General features: G+C 38.0%; 1 protein-coding gene across 2 annotated transcripts in view; it reads left to right on the top strand.

The window, feature by feature from the left end:
• Positions 1 to 20,605, top strand: part of LOC110109943 — a 37,775-nt gene that overhangs the window by 5,899 nt on the left and 11,271 nt on the right. For both annotated transcript variants that reach the window (XM_020841171.2, XM_020841173.2), the window contains 3 exons: positions 5,443 to 5,586; positions 10,995 to 11,212; positions 11,292 to 11,550. In XM_020841171.2, the coding sequence (XP_020696830.1) occupies positions 5,443 to 5,586; positions 10,995 to 11,212; positions 11,292 to 11,550 (621 nt within the window). The remainder of the gene's footprint in view (positions 1 to 5,442; positions 5,587 to 10,994; positions 11,213 to 11,291; positions 11,551 to 20,605) is intronic.

Below are 20,605 nucleotides of genomic sequence, written 5' to 3'. Positions count from 1 at the left end.
TGTGGCTGCTGACAAATAATGATAATCTAAGGCCAAATATATCCTGCATTTCACACATGCAGCTAGTAAAATTAAGATTTAACAAAGTTAAATTATCACACTAAATTTTATCAATGGATATGACAAGTTGAATGAAAACTAAACATCGTTGTATAAAAAAAAATAGTAGTCTTACCTAGCTAAGCTTACTTATGTGATTGTCGATATGGTTTAGGTTTTAAGGGACGAAGTCCTGCATATTTTCATGACCGAAGCGATGATTGCTCCATCTTCTCTAAGCAACACAAACGGTTCATCTTCCATTGCCAACTTCAAGCGATGGACCGCTTGCACCTCTTTGTGATTGTGAGTCCGTCCCTTTTTTCTTCTTCTTTCTTTCGAACATCCTCTTCTCCAATTGATGAGCTCTTCATCTTCGACAGCCCTTCTTCACGATTCTAGGTAAATGAACCGGCATTCTTCGGCTCATAATTACATTCAAATTCAATAAAAATTCAAAATTCAATATTTATCAAATTTTAAAATGCTTAAGTGAAATATACTCCTATGTAACTTAAAGCAAAATCCATATTCCCTTTACAATCATTTATCAGGTGTGATAAATTTAAGAATATTTTTAGCTTGCAAAGATTCAGTGTCTTGTCGAGAACTTTAATAAATTTCATTCTAAATAATCTCCTGCCAGTAAGGACATGTGGGCATGACCTATGTCCTTTGACCAACTATTTTTTTTCACAAAATGACATCACATGTGAGCGTTTATGACTGAGGCTCTCTGACTAGCTTGTTTTAGCACAGATAGGCACCATTAAATTATGATTATGACTAGAGCCCATATGTTCTCCAGTGTATATAACTCTTACGTAATGAATCATAGAGTATACTTTGGTAGGGTACAATGACATTTTTTTGTTAATATCGATTTGAATTTGTCGCCTTGGACAAACATTAACCATAAGTTTATAAGGTACCTTGGATGAAGTAACCTATGATTGCCGACAAGAAACTTTCAATCAGGTTGGGTTGACCACCTATGATGTAGACAAAGGGGGGGTCAACACAAGTCCAAAATAATTTAGATTTTGGCTTCCCTTGAGTCTAGTAGCTCAATCAAAATTGAGCTAGAATTTTAGCTCATTTATGAGCTAGGCCTTAGTTCATTTATTGAACTAGGGGTTAGCTCATTATTAGCTATGAATTTTAGTTCATATTTATCTTTATTTAAATGCACTTTTATTATAGTTTTTAATGTCTTAAAAGTTGTCTCTTGGATTTCCAAAAAAAAAGGCTTTTGGGAATCCAAGATAGTTGTTTAGTCTTCCCATGTGTGGCTCCTTGAATTCCACCATGGGATGTTGAATTTTGTGTATGCCTCTTGGGATCTCACGGCTGGCTCCTTCTTCCGTGCGGTTCCTTCGTTTCCCGTGGCTGTGGCTCTCGGTCCGTGCGGTTTCCTTCGTCTCCCGTGGCTGTCTCCTTGGTTCCTGGTTTGGGTGTAACCGAGAGCTTGGGGGGAAGTTTTCTATGTATTTTAATGCTTTGAATTAAGTGTTAAATTAATGTTTGTGTCTCTTGGTCTTCCCCTTTCATACCTATAAATATGGGGGGTTATGTAATGTTTTAAAAAGTGAATGATATTTGATTTTTGGAAAAAATCTGTTAACCTGCGGGTTGCTTGGAAATCCTGCGGGCTCTTTCCACCCTTCTTTCTCATCCCCTCCGGAAATCCTGCGGGCTCTTTCTACCCTTTCTCTCGGGCTTCTAACCTCTTTCGTCTCTCCGCAAGTGCCACTCCACCTGTATCCTTCTTCTCTAAGTGAAGCAACTTTAGGGTGTCGTCGTGTTGTTGCAAGTCGTCGTTGTAATTTCTTCTTTTTATTTTTTAATTTTAATTGTAAGAGTTTGTTCTTCCCTTTTCTCTTCTTTTAGTCATTTTCGTTAGTAGAAGTCCGTCGTGTCTATTGTGGGCGAAGGGTATAGGCTCCCTATATCTTTTTGCCCGCATCAACCTACTATGACTAAGTAGCTAAAGGATTACAATAACATGGGATGACGAAACCATGATATCTTGATTGGATTTGCAGCATTTGCCACCATTTACTTTAAGTGCAAGGTGGTAAAAATCAAATTTGATGCTACTATACGTTAGATACTTAGTACATTTCTAATGATTATTTTAATAGAAAGTACTCTCTCAGCATTGAGAATGATAATTAACCATATGAGCTTATGTTTATTGGAGACCTGAACTTAGATTTTAAATTTCTCGTAAAATAAGGGCAAAATATCTGGATATTGTTCTATCTTCAAACTAATTTACCTTACAAAAGATTTGGTCTGAAACATTCTATTAAGATTCTCTTGAAATGCGGGAGGCCGGGGCACCAATTTTGGGTACCACACTCACTTTTAATATTATGTCTCAAATAAAACCTAAATTTTTAGTGTGGTTCTGGTGTCCTCAATGATCTTAGAATACAACTGCAATTCTTCAACTTTGTTCATGTACTCAATTACAATTTTGTCCTTGTTTTAATTATCTAAATTCATTAAAGTTGTTGATCACAACATAACAAACAAATATTTTTACTTTTGCTGTTTTTTCATTTCAGCCCAGATAGTTGTAGGCAATCTTCTGATTTTTTTTCTTTATTGCTTCCCATGCTCATTCCTTAATTTTAGTTTTCCAATCTCACTCGATGCTCAAAAGACGTTGTTTGTTATTCTAAGAAATTTCATGTTCATATAACCCATTCATAAATATGCAACTTCGGGTTCATTTGGTTAAAATTGAATGGTTTCTAAATTTGCACTTTGCTTGTTAACTTGATTGATATTCTCACAAATTTGTTTTCTTATTCAATAGTTTAGCCAATTGTTTTCGCAAATTAGTTAAAATCATATCCCTTTGATAATCTATTAATTGACCATGTTATTGTTCCCTACTTCAAATTGGCATGTTGAATAATCTCAAACTCTAATACCAATTTGATGCATATTTTTTTTTAGTAGTGTGCTTTATGAGTAAAGCGAAGAGGTGCACTGGCCCTTTGTGTTGATTTCCTATAAAATGCATGCGCATGATATAACATGCATGTTGTGCCACTTTGCCTTGTCATGTCTCAGCGGTGCACGCTTGGCTATGACTCAAAAATAAAGTCTTAGTTCATATTTCGTGGTTTGGTTCAGCATGTGCTGCAATAATTATGCTTAACTGTTTTCTTCTTACTGTTTCTCACAGTCAATAAATCATTACTCTTTGGTTCAATGCTTTCTTGCACTAAGTTTGTTACTTTGTAGTTTTTATATTCACATTCTCTCCCCGCTTGTTCTTTTATTTGCTCACCAGTTCTTGCTACTAGTGCTTGTTGATTCACTTTAACAAGCTTATTCCTAAGGATGCTTCTTGATTCCTCCTCTTCGTACTCTCTTGCTTCACGCTTCCTCCTCTCAGTCCTGGTTGGTCGCTGAAATCTCGCGAGTATTCTTAATTTTTTAAGTTTTCTTTCGTTACTTTATTATTTAAATTGTTATTTTTTTTTTCTTTTGGATAATTGTAAATTAATATGATTGAACATATTTGATATATCTAATGTGGTTCAAATTTGACTGATTAAATGACTATTGTATGTACATAACACATGCATATATGATATTAAAATCATGAATGTTCTAGTTTGGAGAGTATCAAAACATTTTGTTTAGTGCCTTGAAAATAAGATGGAGGACATCTTATTAGTGCTTATGGGTTTCTGATGCAGCTATGTGATGTGATGGATGTAAACAACACAACTTAGATCTGAGATTCATAATTCCAAAGGATTCCAATACAATTAGAATTTATCTATGGTTGTAAACCTGATAGTACGAGAAATTCATATTGAATGATAATAAAATAATTATTTAAATCTAAGAAATTAAATGAGAAAATTGAGACCATTAAAATAGCACAATCGAAGAAGATTTACACATTAACTCAAATCAATCAAATTCATAACCCAATTCTTAATTATATAGATGAAAAGAGAACAAGGTATGAGATCATTGAACACAAAAATATATGCCTCATGCTCACAAAAGGAGATGATTTCCTCCGGAAAAAAAAATGGTGGTTGCTTTTATATGGCACTTGAAGAAATAAACTTGTAACGAAATACAAGATTGAACAGAGCAAAATATTTTATTAAGCCCAAAAGCTCCCTAATACATGCCTTAAATATGATATTTGTTATTAGCTAACTCGTCAAGGTTGGTTGTTTCAAAGAGCATGATCATAGATCAAAATCACCCTGATTTGCATGACAAGACAGCATACGGTGAGATGAAAGTCCCAACACTCTAACTTGATAGAAAACTTGCTACTCTACGGACATCAGTATAACCATTAGAATAAGGTTATAAAATAGATAACAAGAAACCCCACCAGCAAAAGTTCACAGCTTGCTACAGGAGCCTAACTCGGGATTCTATATATACCACAACGTAGAAGTCAACAATTAGGATATAAACAGTGAACTCAATGCCAAACCGCTCAACCTAATAGCAAACTCATGACGGGGATGACTGAACTAAGTAGCACAACAACCAAAATGGAGCATTAAAAATAATAAGAGAACACATACTATTCTCATAGGCATCATTATGGGCTTGTTCCAAATTAATTTGATTTAAAAACAAAAAATAAAACAATTAAAAGAAGAAATACTCAAAATATCGATTGGCTAATTTCCTTGTTTAAATGTACGGGACTAATGTTTCTGACAAGTGTAGATTTTCATATCTTCCTCAAACCTCCTTTTACATGGATGTAACCACCTTGTTTTGGCTGCACGTCCTTCTCTCCTCTTCAGTGTCGCAGATGCTAGCTAACCTATCACAAGTGAATTGGCACTGCCCCAACCATCCTGTATTGTGCAGCCATGGTTTCAACCAGCTGACCATGGATCAGCAACATGCACTCACACTTTCGTTGTTGCTTCATCCTACAGTAACCTGCCCTAGCCTCCCTCTCTTATGCTCCATTCCTCCCTTCGTTCTCTTTTACATAGTCAGGTCTGTTTAAGTTTTTGAGTTAACGATCAACTGGAATTGAATCCAAAATGAATTTGGATTGACCCCAGCTGACCTTAGTATGCTTCAAGCCAGTCTGATTCCTATCCGAATACTACATGTCATTTGCCCTAGCTGCTTGCAGAAAAGAAATGTTCTAAATTAGCGCGTTCTGCTATTTGAATATTTTGATGGATAAATGCCTAAACTTCCTATCATAATATTTCGGTTGACTTCTTATTTTGATACTCTGTTTAGTATTTAAATTGTTTGGATGCAATTTTGGCATATAAATATAAGTTAGCAAGTTTATATACTTTACCAAATATTTTTTATATATTCTTTTACTTTCTTACTTTATTAATTCTTCCTCTTATATGTAGAACTCTGCAGGTTTCTATGCCAAGGAGCTGCATATTCTTGTTGACTGATCCTGCTGCTGAGCTTACGATAGAAAGAAATAATGTCACTCTATTTCCAATTTTAGGAGACTATGCCCGAGGTCAACTGATGCTCCAAAGAATTAGATCTTACATAGTAAGATTCTCTTTTGCCATTCCAAATTTTTTTGGTACCCTTATTGTTAATTTCTGGTAAAGGCCATTCATTTTTTTGTATTCATCACACGGTCTGCACCATCAATATTGTATTTTGACGTCACCTGAAGCTCATTTCTATGAGGCAATTTACTTATTCAATTTTTTGCGTTTTAACACAAACTTAGCACTATTATTTTCTCAGAGTCCATAATATTTGTTTAATCCAGGAAAAAGCTCTGTATAATCATTAATCCAAAATTTTCATAGTTTCAACACGTTCCTTGTGACAGGATGATCATTTTCTCGTCAACGTTAGAATGTTCTAGTCAAGGTTTTAGACCTTAAAAATCAACATGGAGACTACATGATTTAAAAATAGGTTTTTAAGAGGTCTTCAGCCGATTCAAGACTTAATCAGCTATAGAGGTGGACCAGGTGGTGTACATGCGGAGGAGAAAATGCAGGTTTTATAGGCCACCAAACATTTGATGTCTTCTTCCTCTTCTTTCTTTCTATAACATTTTCAATATCATTACCCTCATCAACGTCTTTACCATCATTTCTTGATTTTCAGTAGTCCATCTTTCAACCTCATCATCAATTTTAATGTTATCAGTAATTGTGTCATTCTCATTCTTAGGTTCACTACCAACATAAGATTGACGTTGATCATCAAGTCTTTCAATTTTAACTTGTAAGGGCTCACAATTCTCTGTTTATATGCTTACAGATGTTGACATGCCATACAAAGATTTCAAATAAAATAAGAGATAAGATTTTCAAATGAAAGAGGCGGTAAGATATTACAGGTGTTGACATGCTATACAAAGATTTCTAATAAAAAAGTCATATATTAAAATTAATAAAATATAATTTTTTGAGAAATACTGAATTTATCATTATTTTATTAGGTTCATAAGCTACAAGAGTTATTTTGGGTTCACCAAAAGTCAGGCTATTTTGAATTAAGACATTCTATTTTGAATTTTCTCATATTTTCATCATTTTTATGCAAAATTGTATATAAGAAAAATATTGTAGATAAGCTCATTGCACAGGTTATATAATGAAGAGTAGGCTTGATTTGAAAAGACAATTTCTAAGCTTGATATTAATAAGTGCTATGACGAAAAAGATAGAATTTTCTAAGATTTATCCTTTATTTCTTTGCGTTTTATACCAGCGTTAATGATTGACCTTCAATTTGCATACTATAACCAATGTTTAAAATTGCGCAATTGGGTATTGAGGTGTTTTTTTGTTTGTGAGGCGAGACGTAAGCTTCAAGGTGTTTTGAGATATAAGCCTCAAAATCTAAAAATTACGTAAAGTCAAAATAAAAGTCAAAAGTTATTTTTTATATAATATTTAAATAATATATTAAAAGATGGCATATTAACTTTCTATTGAACTATGAAGTAATAAATTTACATACATGAAATTACTAATATGATGTTTTTTTGAGTCATTGTCATAACAAATTGATCTCATCCTGGTCTCATCCTGTAGGGTCCAATACTCTCAATTTTTTCTTCTTTATCTATAGTCATATTCATTTTTCATAAATGTTTATCACTAACATAAATATAATACTCCAAAATTTTAAGAGAAGATGGTGGTGGCATGCAGCTTTCTAATGATCTCCTGCGGCGGCTACGAAGGTGGTGGCTACGGTGAAGGCAGTGGGTTGGAGGTCGAGACAATTGAGAGGAAGTTGTTGAGGCTTGGGGGTGCAAGAAGGCATGATTTTTTTGGGGCTTTTGTATAAAATTTAGGTAAGTTTTAAATTAAAAAAATTCATAAATAGAGTAAGGCGTACGCCTCATGCCAGCGAGGCGAGGCGCGCCCGGTCTCATCCAAGCTGAGGCATAAGCCTCATAGAAAAAGCTTGAGACGTAAGCCTCAAGGCGTTTTTTACTGGAATTGCGCTAAGGCGGGCCTCAAGGCGAGCCTCATATTGCACAATTTTAAACAATGACTATAACTGCTATTTTTATCATGATTAATGAAGTTTTGCCTCCAAGATCTGAAGAAATTGTTATGATTAATGAAGTTCTGCCTAAACTCTAAAGCAAGGAAAAGGCAGATCAAACTTGTAAATGCAAAAGCAATGAAAAATAGAAGATGAGAAGATAACTACTACAATAGTTAAAAATAATGAAAGCACATTCACAACTACTAAAGCACCGGAAAGCATACATGTAAACTTTGCATATATTTACAAGTTATGTGTTGTTTTCTAGCCATATACCAAAACAAAGTGGCGCACAACAGAATGAATAAAATAATAGACAAGAATACACATAAAGAGGGAAATATAGAGAACATGAAGCGAAAAAATGTAAGATTTTTCGATTCCATGAAAGATTATCTTATATCCAGCAAGAAACTACGGGCGAAGTCTAATGAAGAAGAATAATAGTCAGAAATTGCAATCGTTTGAAACAATAGCAAGGGAAGGAAATATAATGGACAAATCGCACGAAAGAGAAGAGCCGATGTCGTGATCCGGCGAGAAACTGCTTTCAATAGCTAGTTGTATAAGTCGAAGTCGTAGTTGACCACCGCTCTTCAGACGAAAGACGAAGATGATGTGGAAGACGAAGCCGCAGTCTACATGAGGCGAAGACGAAGACAATAGGTTTTGCAAAATGAGTTAGGGCGTGAGGCGGCTAGGATTTTTTTACTTTATATTGTATAATATAAGTTAGTACTTTATATATATATATATATATATATATATATATATATAAGCTTTTGAGTCGAGTTAGTTTGAGCTTGGTTAATATACGAACTCGATTACAGGCTCTTGCTCGACTTGCGAGCTCATTAACAAGTCGAGTTCGAGTCGGTTTGGCTCACTTACACCCCTAACCCCTTCCCTCCTTTCAGTTGATGAATGACATAATAGAGGATAAACGACTCATGAACATTTTAAAAACATCCATCAAAGCGCAAGCTTCCAAAATATTTCAATGGGACTTGCCATCTTGCCACTCCAAAACATCCGAACAACATGGAAGAAACATTAATGCAAGCCGGCATAGGGAACTTGCTTGTCCTTCGACTCTTAAATTCTCAAAAGGTGTGGTAGCAACATAATATCTTCTGAACGTGCTGTATCTTGCACTCGTAGGTTTGTCAAATTATCATTGGTAGCGGGAGCTATGGAATTGTGTTGGCTACTACAATGGTATTGAAATTGCTACTACCAACAGAAGACTTTCCTAGTTCTTACAAGCTATCCTGGATTCAAGACAAAAACAAAGTGCAGGTTTCCAAACGATGCTTAGTCAATTTCTCAGTCAGAAAGTTTCAATGAGGAAGTGTGGTTTGATGTAGTACCAATGGATTCCTATCATTTGCTGTTAGGAAGGCCGTGGAAATACCATCGAAAAACTATTCATGGAGTGGTCAATACATAATACTTTCAACATCATTGGGCTCAAATGTTCTTATTGCACTACTCGTTTGTTTCATCGAAGCGGCACTTGACAGCAGAGTGTTTGCTCGATCTGTACTCTTAAGAGAACTACAAGAAGTTAATACGGGGTACCTACTTATTGTGATGGAAGAAATGCTGCAGCCTCATCGATTCCAAATACTATATTGCCCTTTTTGAAGAATAATCGGATGTGCTAGACATTGAGATTCCTACTGGTCCGCCACCATTATGAGAAGTTCAATACGATAGGGGCATAATCCCTGTACTAGTAATGCCCAATCGGCCTGCTGATCACCTAAGGTCAGAAAAACATGAAGAATTGGATCCTCAAGTTGAGGAACTGTTGGCTAAGGGGTTTCTTTGATATAGTGCTAGTCTATGTGTCGTCCTCCACCTCCTGGTGCCAAAAAAAAAAAGACGGTGCTATTCGGATGTGCATAGACAGTCAGATTGTCAACACAATCACAAGTAAATATTGTTTGTGATTCCTCACATCGATGACCTTTTTAATTTGCTTCATAGGTCGACATTCTTCTTAAAAATCAACTTAAGGAACAACCACCATTGGATTTGAAAGCGCACCAGGGATGAATGAAAAACATCATTTAAGACATGGGATGGATTGTATGAATGGTAGTAGTGTTGTTTGCCTTATCTAACGCCTCAAGTACTTTTTTGTGGCTTATGAACCAAATATTTCAGTCGTTTTTGTGCAAAATTGTGGTGGGCTATTTCGACAATATTCTTTCCCACAGCACATGCTCAATGAGAATCTACAATATCTTTGCCAAATCTTTGATGTCCTTTGAAAACTTTGATTATTCGTCTATTCTAGCCAAAACTTGAATGGTAAGATTAATTTTATTTTCATTATTTCAGCTAGGAATCTAAGCTGACCCTATGAAAGTGGAGGCGATAAAAATGTGGCCAATTCCCCAAACATTCATTAAAGTGTGGCGGTCCCATGGGCTAGCGAATTCAAACTTGTATAAATGATTTATTAAAAATTCCAGCACAATTACTTAAACCATCATGAAAATACTAAGGCTAATCACTTTTATTGGGACGAAGCAACCTAATCTGGCTTTAAGTATGTGAAGTAGTAAGGGTGACTATAATGTTCAACAACTTTCATTGTTGCAAATTTAACCCCTTATTATGAACCAAAAACTTCTCCTACCCAAGAGGAATTATGTTGGAGCTGAATGCTATGACGAGCTTGCCTAGTGAATGAATTATGCCAATAAAATATAAATCTTGTATTGCCTTATGCTGTAGCCATAAATCAAGCTCACCTATTTTATATATATATATATATATATATATATGTATATATATATATAATTGGAGAAGTGGTGAATAAAGAAGTTAATTTTGCTTTGGTTTTCATTCAGTTATATGTTTTGTTATTTTCCTATATCTTCATTCTCGAATGTTACAATTAGGTGGTGGATTGAAAGGCAAGAATTTTGTTTCTTGTTCTAGTTCGAGCCCTTAGGTGGATACTCCTTAATGTACCTAGCCGGCGTTAGGAAAACTCGACTAAAATTGATAAAGGACCTTTTATTATTGAGAAAGTATAAAGGACGAGCATCTCATCTTTATCGATGTGGAAGGTCCAAGGCCTATGACCCATAAATGGCCACTACTTCAGTTAGTAGTGCTGCCAGTGTAGGCAAATGATAGAAAGGGGGAATGACATGGTAAGAAAATGATTATATTAAAGGTAAATCAATAGAATGATTGAATTGAAAAATATAAAATTTGGGACTGAAAATTTTGAGTTTAAACCCAAGGTTCTAGATGCAATTTACCCATTGATTTTTGTGTATATGCATATTAATTATATTGCCATTATTTCGTTATTATAGGAATTAAGTGATAGGTGTCTTGCTTTTAATTCTTAATTTATCTTTTTCTTGTTCAGTTAATTATATATATATTTTTTATTTGTAATGCAGGTTTTTTTGGAATCAAGACTTCAACAGAAGTATGAAATGCAAAATTCTATTAATCATTACATTTTTACTGATTCTGATGTAGCAATAGTTAATGATCTTGGACACCTGTTTAAGAATTATCCCGATTTCCACCTAGCTCTAACGTTCCGTAATAATAAAGACCAACCTTTGAATTCTGGATTTATTGCAGTAAGAGGCACGCCAGATGGAATTCGCAAGTTAGTTTTCTAATTCCTTCTTGTTATTTGGCTTTTGGGTTTAGTAATTCCGTCATATCATATTACCATTTTCTTTCAGGTCCAAGATTTTCCTTGAGGAAGTATTGGAAACATACAGTTCTAAATATATAAATGCTTCACGCATGCTTGGAGACCAGTTAGCCCTTGCATGGGTTGTGAGGTCTCATCTCTCATTTATCACTGAACATTTTCGAAAGCCTGAAGCCTTTTCTGCTGAAATTAAGGGAGCATCAGTTCTTTTTCTTCCCTGTGCCATTTTTAATTGGACACCACCTGAGGGTGCTGGGCAATTTCATGGAATGCCTTTGAACGTACAGGTACGCCATAAGTTTTAAATAATGAAATAACAGGTGTTACATGGACGGAACTTTGGAAGTGCTTCTGTTTAGGGTACATACATTCTTCTTAAACTAATTCATTTTTATAATACTCACATGTCATAGGTACTTAAAAAGTCTAATTTCCCATTGTGGAATTGCCCTTAAGAAACCACACTTAGACTCTACAATTCTACAATTCTTGTCATGGTGTCAGGTTTCAAAGAAAATTTTCATATATGTTTCTCCTCTTTCGTTTCTTCTTGTTTTTTGAAATAGAAACTTTTTTAAGTTTCTATTATTTGTTCTGCTCGTGCGAATACACATCTACCACGGTTTCCCCCTCTACGGACAATGGCAACAATGCTCATATTCCATTTGTCTCATATTCTCTTGGGGCTAACAGATGCAACTTGAATTTAACGGGAGAGTTGCAAAACATTCATCTGACATGCTAGTAAAATGAAAATAACTATCGAAAGTTACCGCATTTTATTCACACTTTCCTTAAGAGAGGAGAAAAATGAGGCCATTTATTTGGTATCAGACTTGAGTAAGGATATTCCACATTTCAAGTTTGAGATGAACAATCTATGATGATGTCCTCATTACGGAACTCGTGATACTCACATGTTCCACTGCTCATCAAAGTAAATACACGATATGATAAATCAAACATATTCTAAAGTCCTTGATCTTGTACAATGCTATGAAGTCAAGATCAAGATTTCATCCTTAAAAGCAAGGGGGATGATCCAACACAGAATACTCCAATCTATTGCAAAGCCCTGTGACAAGATGGACTTAGGGCTGCAAATGAACATAGCGTTCGATGAGCTATTTGTGGCTCGGCTCAATAAGAGTTTATTTATGTTCATTTGATAATGTAAATGAATGAGTTTGAATACTTTTGATAAATATTTGATAGCTAAAAATACGAGCTTGAACAAATTGGCATTTGGCTTGTTTATTTTCACGAACATTATCATTTAAAGCTTGTGAACAATTTCGTGTTCGGCTCTAAATAGCTTGAAATGAATAAATAACTTTAAAAATAAATATTGTTAAATTAATTTAACTAACTTAATAATGTAAAAAATTAATGTGTTACTTAAAAAAAAGGGAGTTTAGTCCCACACTGCCTAGACAGGTGTGATTTTGCTCTATAAAAAAACATATAATGTTGATTTACTGAACAACGGGCGGTTGGTGGATTCGGGCTTGTATTTTGGTCAGTGTTGACTCCATAATACTACCTTGTCTATTGCCTGTTGATGCTCATCACTTACAAATATGCTACTGTGACTGTGATAAATTTATTGTATATACTTCAGGCTTCATTGTATACCTTGAGTTATCATGTATATCGTATGTTTAACCCTTATACTTGCAAGGGATAAACATGTATATTTGTCACGGTCTTATTGGAAGCGGTATGAACAATTATTGTAGGCTTCTATATTTATCATGATCATCATAGAGACGTTGCCAGATCTCCAAACTTTACTTATTAGTGTATCACTGCACTATTCACAAATAAGTCATTGTATGTGTTTGGAGTTTCATCATTTGTATGGACGGAGAGTTTGTTCTTCATATATTCTATGATCCCTTGCTAACATTAGCTCATAAGCATGTATTTATCACAAGTCTTCTGATTACTCAATGATCTCCATATTGTTTGTCGCCTCTGAATGGGTTGTATGATTTTGTATCCATCATAAATCCTTGCTTGCTTACATGAGATTCGAATGAATCACCTTCTTTGATTAGCATTTGCAATTTGGAATAATAATTCTTTAACCCTTATTGAGAGCTTAGTGTTATGATTTAAACTCAAGTTTCATTATACTTCAAGTTCCAGGTCTTGTGCGAGTTCACTTCACTAAGTGTCTAAATTAGTTTGAGTCTAAGTACAAGTTCAAGTTATCTTGCCTTTTTTTTTTAGTTCAAAATGAGTCTTCAACATTCGTTTAAGTTCATATATAGCGACATGCTGACATGTATGGTGAAGTCTTGGAAGGATTTAAGACAGCTTATAGAAGGATTGAACTGTCAAAATATGCACTTGAACATAAAATAGCGTATGGGACGTTAGGTGGGCTTTTGAGTGACGAGAAGATCAGATGTAGTGGCAACTGCGGAAACTTGAGTAGTGTGGAAATTGATCACTAGATTAAGAACAACTGCTGGCTGTTTGCGGTAGATCGGAAGACTCGCCTAGGAGAGCTTATCAACAGTGGCTTGGAACCGACAGGCTGGGTCGATTGAACTTGGAGGGGCTGAGCTTGGTCTGTGTGGAAGGGAACGACTTGCTTGAAGACTTAAGCAGATAGGTAAGGGCTTCAGCAGGGGCTGAAGACAGGAGGAAGAGTATATGTGCTGATGACCCGTGGAGGAATCATAACTCTTTTGTTGGAGCGGAAGACAAATAGGAGATTTGAGGAAGAAAATAGAGCTCAAGTGGATATGTTTTTTTTTTCTTGCCATTCATATCAACGGGACTTTGCTTTGTTTTGACGACGGAGTCGCGACCATCTAGGTAGGATTTGACGGAAGGGACAAGATCTCGATGCAACGAGGTATCAGCATTGAATGACATTTAATTGGATTTTGGCTTTTTCCATGTTTAGTCTCTAATTTTCTATTACAATTTTTTTAAGATAAATTCATATTAGTGAGGGATTATTAATTCCTTGATACAAAGTGGCGGCCATGGCTTAATCAGTTTAAAATTGTCTCGATTTGCGTGCCAACTGTATAGTTTAACGTGTCAAATTTGTTGAATATCAAAATTAGGCAAATTAATAGTGGATTTAGGGTATTGCTGATGTTCCGGTCGTAATGATGCAGTCCATTTTACGATCGGACATCATTCGGGCGACGCCGAGGCGTAATTCTCTCGAAATGCATGTTATTTTTTGGAGCTATCTCGATTTACGTGCACAACCTCATTCGAACAAATTGGCAGTACATTTAGAGTATTAATGGCGTTCCAGACACAACGACGAAGTCCGTTTCGAGATCGGATTTTGTTTGGGCGATGCCGAGGGACATTTTCCTTAATATGTTGTTTTACTTCGAAATTTGTACAATCAATTTGGATGATTCAAATTAAACATAGAAAATGTGATTCTTGAGTATTCGTGATATTCCAATCTCAATAGCAAAATTCCTTTTGCGAACGGACATCATTTGGATAGCTACAAGGCTGATTTTTCTCGAAATTTGTGTTGTTGCTTAGGGATATGTACCACCAATCCGGATGCTTCAAATTGAATAAACAAAATATAGTTTTTAGATGTTGACAATAATCTGGATGCAATGTTGAAGTTTGTTTGTCGATCCGACATCGTTTGATCAGCTTCGAGCTTTAATTTCGGGTGTCAATCGTCCTTTTTAATCGATCTCATCTAACTCGACCGTGAGTGGCCTCGGCCTAGCATAATTTGATGTCCTGATCGCAATGACGCCATCCGTTTGACAATAAGAAATCCTTTTATTCTTTAAGTGATGAGTTCCGTTAAAGCGTGCATCGCCAAATTTGCCAGTTTCGCTCTCCTTGCGCGTAGTTTGAGTTGTTGGGGTCAACAATTTCCCCCCAATAAATGTGGTACGTGTCTAGAGCATATCATGTTTGTTATAAGTCGGTTGACGATTCTTACTAGTCTCCCATCATTTTTTTCTTTGCATTTTTTGTCATTATTATAACTATTTTTTGACGCATTTGTATTTTCTCCTTGTGTAAGAGATGTTTTGTTGGCAGAGACCCGACAACATTTCACCAGGTGAGCCTAGTGAGGCTGCCATCTGGGATGCGATTGACTGGCAGAATCACCAAAGTAGTGTTAATGTTTGGGACATACTAGAGCAGCACCCGGATATGCTGCGAGGGTGGGACGTCTTCCGCAGTTTCTTTGTCCGCTCCCCCTTATTTCCAGAGTTTTCTAGTGATTATGTTGCTTTTGAGGATCCGGATAGTTGGGTAACTAGTCTCAGACTACAATGTAGGAAGTACCACCCGCAGGAGAGTTCCATTGCACCATTGAGCTGGGGGACCTGCGACGTTTTAAAGCCAGCAATTGATGTAGTAGAGCCTGTTGGGCAGTCGAGACTTCTTAGTCAACAACAATTACAATCAACACTCGTGGAGTGTCTGAGGGACACTCCAAAATTGGGCAGATGAAGAGTCCGGTCAGGGCTTATGTTTTTTGGGCACGCTACGTTCTTCAGACACACAGAGGTATACTGCATATAGTGGGGATTTGCGAGACAGTTTACACCTCATTGTTTGACTACGGACGCCTTCCTTCCTCTTGGGCCTGAGGTTTAGTTGAGTTTTAGGCCCATGCAGAGGTACTTGCTGGATCGGAGCAGAGGAGCTCACGATCACTCTTTCAGACCTTCAGGCAGTGTCAGGGCTACCAATTTTTTGTCACTATTTCGATCCCTCCGGATGAGCAGTTATTTTAGCAGGTCCTTTCAGCAGGCGATGATATGAGAGGGAGGTTAGTACTGCCAGATATTTACCCTGTTTATCTATTACACCACATGTAGACGTACAAGGCGTCAGATTTGTCATGGTGTGCCAGAGTTTTCATGCGTGTGGATGTTTGGATACGCAATTTTCTTCAGGAGAGGCACTTGTCTACTATTGGGGTTTCACTGTACTACCCTTTTGGACTTAGTTTGCGGTGTGGTACACCGTTGTCAGAGGAGACCATTGAGCTCACCTCTACTTCTGACCATACTTCCCCAGGGTTGCTAGGTGTCAGAGATGACTTATTTTTGGTTGGGTTTTTGGCCACTTGGCTCTGCACCTTCATACTCTCAGTTAAGACAGGCTCTTTGAGGTGCAATGTTCTCTTAGAAGCCAGTCAGTTATCACAGGGGCAAAGGCTCTCACTTGCTCCAGTTGTACTTGCTAGAGTTTACAGAGTTCTGTGTACCCTTTCTTAGGCGAGTTCCCTTGAGGTACGTGACCCAGTTTTGCCGTAACAGTAGTTGTACACGTGGGTCCACTTGCACGTTCATGATATTTTTTCCTGTTTAGAGACTCCTGACTTCTTTCTTTAGAGAGGATTCCCTACTGTTCTTCAGTTATCTTAGGCGTCCTCTACATTTGAGTCGGAGAGGATCCGTCTTTTCTTCTTTGCCACACACTTGGTTACAAACAGATTTGCTTTAGTCCACTAGCCAGACACTGTTAGTTTATCACTCCACCAGAGGGGTACAGTTGTAGTGGACGGGGTTGACCACAGAGGCAACAAACATTACTGCTATGTGGACAGAGTTTAGCAGTTAATGAGTACTTCCTCAGCATACGTCCTGGCTGGTTGTGTTATAGAGCAGATGTTATAGTGATATTGGAGGGATATCAGCCCAACATGGTGTCCAGGCTGTTCGGGTACTCTCAGGCTACAGCTTTTGATGGTCGGTCAGTGGTCCCTGGAGTTACAGATGTTTTGTATTTGGATACAGTACCACAGGAGACCAGTTTCTTTAAAGTAGCACTGACGTGGCTGCATTAACTCAGGCTTGACACTGGTTCTAATTTTCTTTTTGCCCAACCTTCTACTTCTACCAGCATCAGTTTCAAGCGGCTGACTTGAGTGCGGCTGTCTTTTGTTCCTGTTCTGGAGCATGGTGCCAGGAGATACGAGCGCAGAGTACGGGAACTCGATTCGTCTAGAGGACCGTGATCTTATCGAGGCTTTTCAGACGCCTTTTTTATGGAGGTTCTTTTCTACCTTTTACTATCTTGTTAGTTATTAATTTGATTGAATATTGATTGCTTAATTTGCTCTTAATACAAGTACATATACTGAGGCCCATATTACTGCTGGAGCTGTTGTTCCTTCTCCGGCTAGAGCTTCGGATGTGGCACCTGGGCCACCTTGTACTGAGACTGTCAGGTCTTCACGTAGACGTGTCAGTTCTCCGCGTGCTTTGTTCTCCCGGATGTCTATGGATGTCCACATTTTACTTGGAGACCCTTGAGAGAGTTCCCAGAGATCCAGGAGGTCAGACTTTACTGGCTATAACACGATGGATACTTAGTAAAGTCTGACCTCCTGGGTCTCTGAGAACTCTCTCAAGGGTCTCCAAGTAGAGTGTGGACGTTCACAAACATCTGGTAGGACGAAGCACGCGGAGAACTGACACATCTACGTGAAAGTCTGATAGTCTCAGTACAAGGTGGCCCATGTGCCACATCCGAAGCTCTAGCTGTAGAAGTAACAACGACTCTAGCAGTAGTATGGGGCTCAATATCTGTCCCTGTATCAAGAGCAAATTAAGCAATCAATATTTAATTAAATTAATAATTATCAGGAGAGGGAAAGGTAGAAAAGTACTCTATCAAAAGTGGCGTCTAAAAAGCCCCGATGAAATCTCGATCCTCTAGACAACCCAAGTCTCCGTACTCTGCGCTCGTACCTCATGGCACTGTGCTCCAGAGCAGGACCAAAAGACAACCGCACCAAAGTCAGTTGCGTGAAACTGACGCCGGTAGAAGTAGAAGGTTGGGCAAAAAGAAATCTGTAACCAATGCCAAGCCTGAGTAAGTGCAGCCACGTTAGTGCTGCTGTAAAGAAGCGGATCTCCCGTGGTACTGTATCCAAACGCAAAATATCTGTAACTCTAGGGACCACTGGCCGACCGTCAAAAGCTGTAGCCTGAGAGTACCCGAACTGCCTAAACATCATGTTGGGCTAATAGCCCTCCAATGTCACTACAACACCTGCTCTGTAACACAACCAGCCAGGACGTATGCTGAGGAAATACTCAGTAATTGCTAAATTCTATCTATGAGGCAATAGTGTGTGTCTACCTCTGTGGTCAATCCCGTCCACTGTAACTGTACCCCTCTGGTGGGTTGGTAAACTAAAAGAGATTGGCTGGTGGACTAAAACAAATATGTGTAACTAACTATGGGGCGAAGAAGAAAAAATAGATTCTCTCTGACTCAAAGGTAGAGGACGTCAGAGACGACTGAAGAATTGTAGGGTATCCCCTATGAAGAAAGAAGACAGGAGTCTCTAAACAGGAAAAAAATACCCCGAACGTGCAAGTGGACCCATGCGTTCAAGTACTGTCACAACAAAATTGGGTCATGTACTTCAAGGGAACTCGCCTCAGAAAGGGTACATAAAACTTTCTAAACTCTAGCAAATACAACTGGAGCAAGTAAGAGCCTTTGCCCCTGTGCTAACTGGCTGGCTGCTAAGAGAACACAGCACCTCAAAGAGCCTGTCCTGACTGTGAGTATGAAGGTGCAGAGCCAAGTGGCCAAAAACCCAACCAAAAGCAAGTCCTCTCTCACACCTGGCAACCATGGGGAAGCACGATCAGAAGTAGAGGTGGGCTCAGCGGTCTCCTATGACAATAGTGTACCACACTACAAACCAAGCCCAAAAGGGTCGTGCAGTGAAATCCCAATAGTAGACATGTGCCTCTCCTGAAGAAAATTGCGGATCCAAACACCCACACGCATGGAAGCTCTGGTACGTCGTGATAAATCTGACACCTTTTACGTCTGTATGTGGTGCTGTAGAGCAACAGGATAAATATCTGACAGTACTAACCTCCCTCTCCTATCACCGTCTGCTGAAAGGACCCGCTGAAATAACTGCTCATCCGGAGGGATGCACTCAAAATGGTGAAAAAAATTGGTAGCCCGGACAATGCCTGAAGGTTTGAAAGAGTGATCGTAAGCTCCTCTGCTCTGATCCAGCAAGTACCTCTGCATGAGGCCCAAAACTCAACTAAACCTCAGGCCAAAGAGGAAGGAAGACGCTCGTAGTCAAACAACGAGGCGTAAACTGCCCTGTAAATCCCCGCTGTATGTAGTGTACCTCTGTGTGCCTGAAGAACGTAGTGTGCCCAACAAACATAACCCCTGACCAGACTCTGTACCTGCCCAACTGTGGAGTCTCTCGGCCACTCAACGAGTGCCGACTGTAATTGCCGTTGACTAAGAAGTTTTGACTACCCAACATGCTCTACTACATATACTGCTGGCTTCAAAACGTCGTAGGTCTCCCAGCTCAGTGGTGCAATGAAACTCTCCAGCAGGTGGTACTCCCCACATTGTAGTCTGAGACTAGTGACCCACCTATCTGGACTTGCGGATCCTCAAAAGCAATAGAATCCCTAGAAAGATATGGAAGGGGGAGAGGGCAAAGAAACTGTTGAAGACGTCCCGCCCCCGCAGCATATCATGGTGCTGCTTTAGTCTGTCCCGAACATCAGCATTACTCTTGGGATCCTGCCTCACTAGGCTCACCTAGTGAAAGGTTGTTGGGTCTCTGCCAACCGAACATCTCCTACACAAGAAGAAAATACATATGCGTAAAAAAAAGTTATAATAATGATAAATAATGCAAAGAAAAAAAAGGCGGGGAGACTAATAAGGACCGTCAGCCGACTTACAACAAATATGATACGCTCTGGACGCGTACCACATTTGTTGACCCCTACAACTCAAACTATGTGCAAGGGGAGCGAAACCAGCAAATTTGACGATGCATGCTTTTACAAAACTCATCACTTAAAGGGTGAAACGATCTCTGATTGCCAAACAGATAGCGTCATTGCGGTCAAGACGTCGAATTCTGCTAGGTCGAGGCCCTCACCCAAAATTAAAGCTCAAAATTGATCAAACGATGTCTGATTGATGGCGTCCGAAATGTTGTCAACATCTAAAAATTACATTTTGTTTATTCAATTTGAAGCATTAGGATTGGTGGCACGTATCTCGAAGCAACAACACGAATTTCGAGGAAATCAACCTTGTCGCTATTCAAATGATATCTATTCACAAAATAGTTTTGCAATTGAGACCAGAATATCATGAATACTCAAGAATCGCATTTTCTATGTTTAATTTGGATCATCCAAATTGATGGTACAAATTTCGAGATAAAACACGCATATCAATAAAAATGTTCCTCTGCATCGCCCAAACGACATTCGATCTCGAAACGGACTTCGTCATTGCGAAACGCTATAAATACTCTAAATGCACTGTCAATTTATTCGAATGAGATTGTGC

Source organism: Dendrobium catenatum, unplaced genomic scaffold, assembly GCF_001605985.2.
Source record: "Dendrobium catenatum unplaced genomic scaffold, ASM160598v2 fragScaff_scaffold_650, whole genome shotgun sequence".
NCBI classification, from domain to species: Eukaryota; Viridiplantae; Streptophyta; class Magnoliopsida; order Asparagales; family Orchidaceae; genus Dendrobium; species Dendrobium catenatum.
Note: the sequence above shows the minus strand (reverse complement) of the source record. Positions and strands in the feature narration are given on the sequence as shown.